This window comes from Lactuca serriola, chromosome 7, assembly GCF_051521515.1.
Source record: "Lactuca serriola cultivar US96UC23 chromosome 7, Lser_US96UC23_V15, whole genome shotgun sequence".
Classification (NCBI taxonomy): Eukaryota; Viridiplantae; Streptophyta; class Magnoliopsida; order Asterales; family Asteraceae; genus Lactuca; species Lactuca serriola.
Window position 1 is genome coordinate 64,728,036 of NC_136414.1, and position 7,714 is coordinate 64,735,749.

Here is a 7,714-nt window from a genome sequence, read left to right on the forward strand (position 1 = left end):
AGTTATAAGTATGGATAACATTTAATATACATATAATTAATACTAAATTCCTATTGGTGCATTCTAACACACAATAGATGTGAGAAACGTTTTAACCTACCTACCTATATATATATATATATATATATATATATATATATATATATATATATATATATATATATATATAGTTACTCGCGTTTTCTTATAGCTTTATTCCAGATTTCTGTACTACTTATGAATAAATTTATAATTTCTTTAAAAAAATAAAATAGATGGTATAACTCTTAACTATGAAAACCACTTGGTTTATGTTCATTTGGTAAGTTAGATATGGTGTTGATATCAAAATCCGACATTACTTAGCCCTTGTATAGGTATTAAGGGTGACATATGTCACTGCTAAAAGCATTAACCACAACAGGTGGTCGCTACTTGGTCGTAGTTGTTTCCTCATTGCTATTGTCCGTTTGTCGTCGCATATAATGTCGCCACTACTTCTCTTTATTACCGTTAGTAACATCGCCGCTAATGACCCTTTCTTTTATTAAAAAAAAATAGATGAACTATTATTATAGTATATATAAATTATTATTTATATATATTAAAACAATTTTCAAATTATGGTAATGGTAATGCTAATCCATTATATCATATAAAAAATTTAATACAAAATATACAATATATTAAAGTTGTTTGTTACATAAAATTAAAGCTTTAACAAAACATAAAATTATAAATAAACTAGTTTGACTCCTCATTTATACCATCTTCGGGCCTCTCGTTCTCTTCATCATTACCTTCGATATCAACTTATTTCGACAATGACTGAAACCAATTTGCAAGTTTCTTGCTATATGTCGGGTTTTCTAATAATAACGTTTACAGGATACTTCGGCTACAAAATGAATATGTACATTAATATATATTTCAACATAAACCAAAGTTCGGAACTAATACTTACCAAACATCTAAATTAATATTAACTATTACCAAAGTAATAAAATAGAAGTTTAAAATAAACCAAACTTCTAATTATCAAAACTACCAACATACCAACTTACCTGTCAAGCTATCAGCATATCAAAATATAAAACTTCCAATTACCAAAGATATCAAAATACCAAACTAACATAAAATAAAATACCAAAGTAAGAACATAAACTGAATTACCAAAATTTCAATTACCAAAAATTATAAGAAATAATCAACAAACATCTAAATTATCAAACTAATATGCATTTATTGATCTTTATATGAAAGTTTGAAATGAAAAATGATTTGGTTTATGTTAGTTGTACATGAGTTTGTGTTTTTTTTATGTTGGTTGTGAGGACTATCCCTCACAATATTACGAGACTCTATTGGAAGGCTTACGCCAATTTATTTTATATGTCCACGTGGAGCACCTAATACCTTTTCAAATGCGATTAACTCATAAATGGTGTTAGATTACTTGCATTGGGTGACACTACAAGACATCATATCATTGTCGGCAACATCTTTAGCCGCGACAAAGACTTTTAGCGACAACTCAAGCTTGAGTCGCCTCTAAAAGTTCATGTCGCCGCTAAAAGTTCGTCGGAAATCCCTTGGTGACTAAGGTTAAATTCCGGTGACTAAGGTGCAATTCCTTCTTAATTTCTCTTTCTATTTCTCTTGTAATGTCAATTTCCAACTTATAGTTGAGTTAATTGCAAAAATTAAAAATTAAGAAAAATCATTGATTTCAGTTTTTTGTTTTTTTTTCCAGTTATTGCCACTAGATCGATTACGACCACCACTGCACCACCTTGTTGATTTTCGACCACCATTGTTGATTCCAGCCACCAAAGGTTTCTTCCTATGTTAATTTTGAAATTATTTGCAAAATTTATGTATTTGTGTTTATTATGTGAAATTTGTCATATGTGTGTATATTTGGTATATATTTTTGTGTATTTGCATGGTATATGTATGTATAATGTGTATTTCTATGTATGAAAACAATAATGTGGATCAAATATATGTATATGTATGTATATATCTATTTATATGTATATGTGTGTATAATGTGTATTTCTATATATGAAATATGGATTATATGTACGTATGAAATATGGAATGTATGTGTGTATAAATTATGTATATTTGATAATGTTATTAATGTAGGATGCATGTTGATTTGGTAATTATGTTTGTAATTGTGTTTTTGTCCCAAATATAAGAAATAACAATGTACTCTGGTTTTATTGTGTTTAAGGCTCTTTAGCACAAAATAAGTAAAGTGTAAAATTTTAAAGTCTCATATATCTATATAATGATCAATAAATGCATGTTGATTTGGTAATTGTGTGTATGTTCCAAGTGAAAGAAATAGCAATGTACTTTAGTTTTTTGCCCCTTGTTTAATAATAAGAATGTACTTTGGCATCAATAAATGCATGTTGTTTTTGTAATTTTGTTTATGTCCCAACTATAAGAAATAGCAATGTTCTTTTGCTATTTTTTTATTTAAGTGCAAGAAATAGCAATGTATTTTGATAGTTTTGTTTATGTTGATAGTTTAACTTATAAGTTTATGTATATTGTTATTTATTATGTAGTTGAAAAAATTTTGTGCAATGCTCAACGACCCGGTGTGTAGGGAGGAACTTTCTGTGCTTTCTCAATCAGGAAAACCACAAAGTGATGATCAAGGAGGAAACGAGGGGAGCGGAGATGATGATTCGTCAGATAATTAGTTTGTGTTTTGTAGATTAGACATGTTCTGACATAAATTTATAAAACTTTTGTTGTTTAATGTTTTGGTATTTGTATGGAATTATAACACTTTTGTACCTAATTAGATGTCGTTATGTAATTTTTTTTTCTTCATTTAATGTGGTTATGTATCGGTTTTTTTGCACCTGTAAAGTCTTGATTTGAAAAAAATAAAAAAAATGAAAAATAATATTACTGGCGACATATACGACAGGAGGTATGACCGGTGACATAGTTATTAGCAGTGACAAAACTCTTTAGCGGCAACATTTTGAGTAATAGTGGCAGGGCAGCACCGACAATTTTTTAGTGGTATTACTTTTACCGACGACAAATCTATTATATATATATATATATATATATATATATATATATATATATATATATATATATATCGCTGATAGGGCATTCGGCGACTTTTGTCGTCGCTAATGTTTCTTTTTCTTGTAGTGTGTACCTTGTGTTTGTAGTTTTATTCTCGTGGTTTCGTATGTTATATATATATATATATATATATATATATATATATATATATATATATATATATATATATATATATATATATATATATATATATATAGGAGTAGGATCAAATGAGAACACCTAAAATGTTGAAAACGCGACAACACTTATCATCCAATCATTTTATTAGGGTATTTAAGTAAATTTGTATTTAATATAATATTTAATTCATATAATACAATTAATAATCAATATATTATCCATTATTATTTACCTATAATTAAGGGATATTCCATAGCTATTGTTGAATTGAAGATATACGATTCGTGATTTAGTCAATCGACATTTGTATCAGTAACGATTGTAACATCGTTACTGGTTGAAGATAACAACGTAGGAATTTGTTAACCCAAAATATCGATGTCAGACTGTTTTGATTACAGTAGCGATGATACCGAACATGATGATCAATATGGCGATGAAGCATTCGACAATAATCAATATGATGAAGACGATTTCTATCATTCGGATGATCAATACAACGGAAGAATTCAATTATCTGATTATGCGAGTGAAGGTAATAATATCAACATCTTTTAAATACAGTTCGTGTATTACAATCAGTATTGAATTTATGTATATGATGAATAAGACGTGTCATTTATTCAGTATATATTTGTATACGATTAATCATATACGTTTTATGTATTAGTTAGTTAATGTTGGTGTATATCACAAATCATTGTACATTGTTTCGTAAGTTTAATACAATGTTTCTTAATTTTGATAAGCATTTGTGATTATGCGTTAATACAATTATATATGATAATGATTTAAATCTTTTGACATAGTTATGTGTATTTTAAAATGAGTAAACACTTTAACTTTGATTACTGTTTCACACACGATGATTATGATTAGAAAATTGTTTAGTTTATGAATAGGTAATTGATCTAAATTTATATCATGTCTCTCATGTCGCATTATTGTTTTTTGTTGTCTAAAAAAACAAGTACAAATCGAACTGATTCTGAAGAGGAATCATTCAATAGTAATGTTGTTGACTCGCCCGGTGGGAAAACCAAGTTGTGGAAACCTATTGTTGCTAAAGAATTTATGCCAGATGTAGATGCTACTTATCAATCATTAGAGGAGGCGGTTGAAATGTATAAATTATATGCAAATAAAGCAGGTTTTGGTGTCAGGTTAAATACAGTAACGAGGTTTGGTGACAAAACCATTAAAAAAAAGGTATGTAGTGTGCAACAAAATGGGTAAAATACCTAACAGATCAACTGACACTTTGGATCCTGAGGGAACTGGAAGGAATAAACGAAACTCAAACTTCAGAATCACGGACTGCAAGGCATTGATAAAGTTTGAAAGGTTACATATGCGAACTAATGCTTGTAAAATACATGAGTTTGAAGAGAAGCACAACCACCCCCTAGAAACTAAAGAAGAAGGACGGTATTCCAAACGTGCATGATGACTTAGTTATAAAGACAAGGAGTTTATAGTGCGTTCTTCAACATCTAACATTGGTGCAACAAAGGCACATAAGTTACAAGCTAGTTTGCAAGGAGGTTATGAAAACGTTGGCCCTGAAGCAATTGATTATAAAAATTTTAGAAGGAAGATGGGAAACATTATAGCTGACAAGGATGCACAGCTGGTTGTTGACAAAATGAACATGAGGAAAGATGAGTTACCTAACTACACATTTGAGTATAAATGTGTTGATAGTGTGTTAAACGCAATGTTTTGGGTGGATGAAAGCGATAAGTTATATTACAAGGAGTTTGGAGATGTGATCTCATTTGATGCTACATTCCGAACAAATAAGTATGCTCTTATAGTTATCTATTTTTTTCTTTAAATATGAATATTGATGTTTTTTTAGTTTATAATCAATGTTCAATTTGTTTTTAATTACCTTTTTAATACAGGTATGGAATGATTTTTATTCCGTTTACAGCCATTGATAACCACATACGTTCAATAAACATTGGAGCAGGTTTGTTAAGCAACGAGTCAATAGAATCTTATCGTTGGTTGCGCGAAGCTTTTTTGAAAGCACATGGAAAACACCATCAATTAGTGTTAACAGACCAAGATCCAGCAATTCTAAAGGCCGTTGAAGCAATATTTCCTAGGTCTAATCACCGTTTATGTATGTGGCACATTATGAAAAAACTACAAGCTAAGGTGTGTATATTTTGGTTAAAGTTAACACGCAACATGTTCTATTCAGCAATGATTTACACAGCCTACGTATTTTTGAAAATGATTAGCATAGATATTGTTTATTCATAGATAATCTTATAAAATTCTAATGTTTTTTTTTTTTCAGGTTTCAACCGATTTTTTGAAAAACACTGATTTTCAAAAGCGTTTTACTAAGCTTGTTTGGAATGTCTACATCGAGCCTAAAGTCTTTGAATTAAGGTGGAAACTGCTTATGAGAAAATTCAAACTACAGGACAAAAGATGGTTCAAAGACATGTACAGGGATCAAAAGCTTTGGATTCCAGCCTATTTTAAAGACATGCCACTACACGGTCTGATGAAAACTACTTCAAGGTCTGAAAGCGTCAACTCATTTTTTAATAAATACTCTAACTCTGGTAATTTGTTTATCTATTTCATGATGAACTACGACACCACAATTGGAAAGCAACGAAATGGTCAATAAAAACTAGAACATGATACAAAATATGCAAAGCATTAAATGACGCTTCCAAGTGGATTACTAGAACATGCAGCTGCGGTTTACACTAAAACCATTTTCTATGAGGTCAAACAAGAAATATTTAAAGCAGCCTGGTACTGTTCTATTGACATTGTTAAAATGATTGATGGGTGGCAAGTTGTTATGATTACACAAATGGATAAGAGCAAACAATTGAAGATGAAATGCAAGGTTATCTTGATCGTTTAAATGCTATTCATTAGTGATCATACAAGTATATCATATCATTATTTTTAAATTACATATACTTGTTTCAATATTATGCAATTACCACCAACTAATATGTTAATTCAATCAGTTACTAACATACATTATTTTTGTTATACAATGTAGGTTGAACTAAAGTTGCCTGAAAAAGAAGTTAAATGTTCATGCAATCACCTCATACGTACTGGCATTTTGTGTCGTCATATTTTTGTTGTATTGAAAAACAATCATGTTGAAGAGATTCCAGAGCAGTATATTCTCAGAAGATGGAGAAGGGATGCAATTTCCAGCCATTTGCTTGCCAAGAAACATGTTGCCATGGAAACAGAAGATGACAGCTTTAAACTTCTAACAGAGGCATACAACAATATTAAATACTGCTTGGATCATTTCAAAAGAAGCAAGGAGAAATTGTTGGAATTTGTTGAAAAAACACGTTACTTGAAGCAGGCAGCAATGGAGTTTGGCAGTTCAAACCAAACATCATCTGATAATGATGAAGAAGAAATTATTCGGATGCTTGGAATATGCAACATTCCTGATGAAATAAATATCCATCCACCTTCATCTATACGTACCAAAGGTAGTGGAACTAAGAAAAGAATGGTTAGTGCTATTGAGAAAGCTGTTGCAGCTATAAAGAAAAAAACCAGAATTTGCACAGGTTGCAATCAATATGTTAACCATAATTGGAGGACTTCCAAAGTCAGACTTGCACGAGAGTCGATTCAGGTGCACGCTTACTTTCATCAAGATTCAACACTTGACTCCAACAATCAATCAAATGACCAAATAGTTCACATGTTGGAAAAAAACTTTCCATGTGAAACCTCTCAGCAGAAAAACCATCCAAAGTGTGGAAAACTATATCACTGCAAAAGATGTGACCAATTAATACTAATTTTAATAAGCAACCAACAAAATTAAGTAATTTTAAACATATTTTAAATGCAACTTACTTTGGCTCTCCCTGGAGAGAGAATATCCATTCTGCTACACGTTTTTATTGTCGTGGAACTCCTTTGATGATATCAACAGCCTGTATAATGTAAGGAGATTTCATATATTCGATTTCATGCGAGGCATGTACCCTCTTCTATTAAACCCCTTTTCATCATTGTTGAATGGTACTACAGACAAAGGAATTGGCATTTTCATTTTAGATGGTGGTGTAGTCTGAAAAGATTTTCTTCTAGATCTATTCACGAAGTCTGCATCTTCCTGTGACATTTGAATACTACATTTTGCTATCGAGGAGTTGTCAAACTGTTTGTGGGATGTTGCTAGAATCAGCGTACATTCAATTTCAGTCGCGTTATCATACCACCATTGAGATTGTTCTGGTTCCTCTGATGCAGAAACTTCATTAAACAAATCATTTACTTTGTTTTTCCATTCTTTGACCAACTGATTCTTAGGATATTTCTTGACAGCATCATTTATTTTGTCTTCCAACACTTTCTTTTGCTGCACTAGCATGTCGTGCATCTCCTTTATTGTTGAAATAGTTGTCTAATAAGGTCACCACAATATAATTACGTTACAAACCAAATAAAAACATTAATATGTCAT

At 30.6% G+C, this 7,714-nt stretch overlaps 2 protein-coding genes and 1 long non-coding RNA gene across 3 annotated transcripts; all 3 read left to right on the top strand.

Moving 5' to 3' along the window:
* The first annotated feature begins 213 nt into the window (after nt 1–213).
* Nucleotides 214–2,711, top strand: LOC145062597 (uncharacterized). The gene is made up of 3 exons (XR_013687633.1): nt 214–1,603; nt 1,733–1,814; nt 2,565–2,711. It is a non-coding gene; the product is annotated as an uncharacterized LOC145062597 (long non-coding RNA).
* Nucleotides 2,712–3,603: 892 nt separating this feature from the next.
* Nucleotides 3,604–5,878, top strand: LOC145064045 (protein FAR1-RELATED SEQUENCE 5-like). Its single transcript, XM_079011573.1, has 5 exons — nt 3,604–3,760; nt 4,220–4,434; nt 4,739–5,028; nt 5,133–5,391; nt 5,537–5,878. Exons 1-5 carry the CDS (start codon nt 3,604–3,606, stop codon nt 5,876–5,878), a joined length of 1,263 nt encoding a protein of 420 aa, XP_078867699.1.
* A 36-nt stretch (nt 5,879–5,914) lies between these two features.
* Nucleotides 5,915–7,069, top strand: LOC145064046 (uncharacterized). Its single transcript, XM_079011574.1, has 2 exons — nt 5,915–6,106; nt 6,269–7,069. Exons 1-2 carry the CDS (start codon nt 5,915–5,917, stop codon nt 7,067–7,069), a joined length of 993 nt encoding a protein of 330 aa, XP_078867700.1.
* Nucleotides 7,070–7,714: the final 645 nt, after the last annotated feature.

Bases quoted from the DNA above. Each gene is read 5' to 3' on its own strand.
- LOC145064045 (XM_079011573.1), top strand. From the start codon at position 3,604: ATGTCAGACTGTTTTGATTACAGTAGCGATGATACCGAACATGATGAT. The intron at 5,029-5,132 runs GTATGCTCTTAT...TTTTTAATACAG, and splicing joins GCTACATTCCGAACAAATAA to GTATGGAATGATTTTTATTC. The intron at 5,392-5,536 runs GTGTGTATATTT...TTTTTTTTTCAG, and splicing joins TGAAAAAACTACAAGCTAAG to GTTTCAACCGATTTTTTGAA.
- LOC145064046 (XM_079011574.1), top strand. From the start codon at position 5,915: ATGACGCTTCCAAGTGGATTACTAGAACATGCAGCTGCGGTTTACACT. The intron at 6,107-6,268 runs GTTATCTTGATC...TATACAATGTAG, and splicing joins AATTGAAGATGAAATGCAAG to GTTGAACTAAAGTTGCCTGA.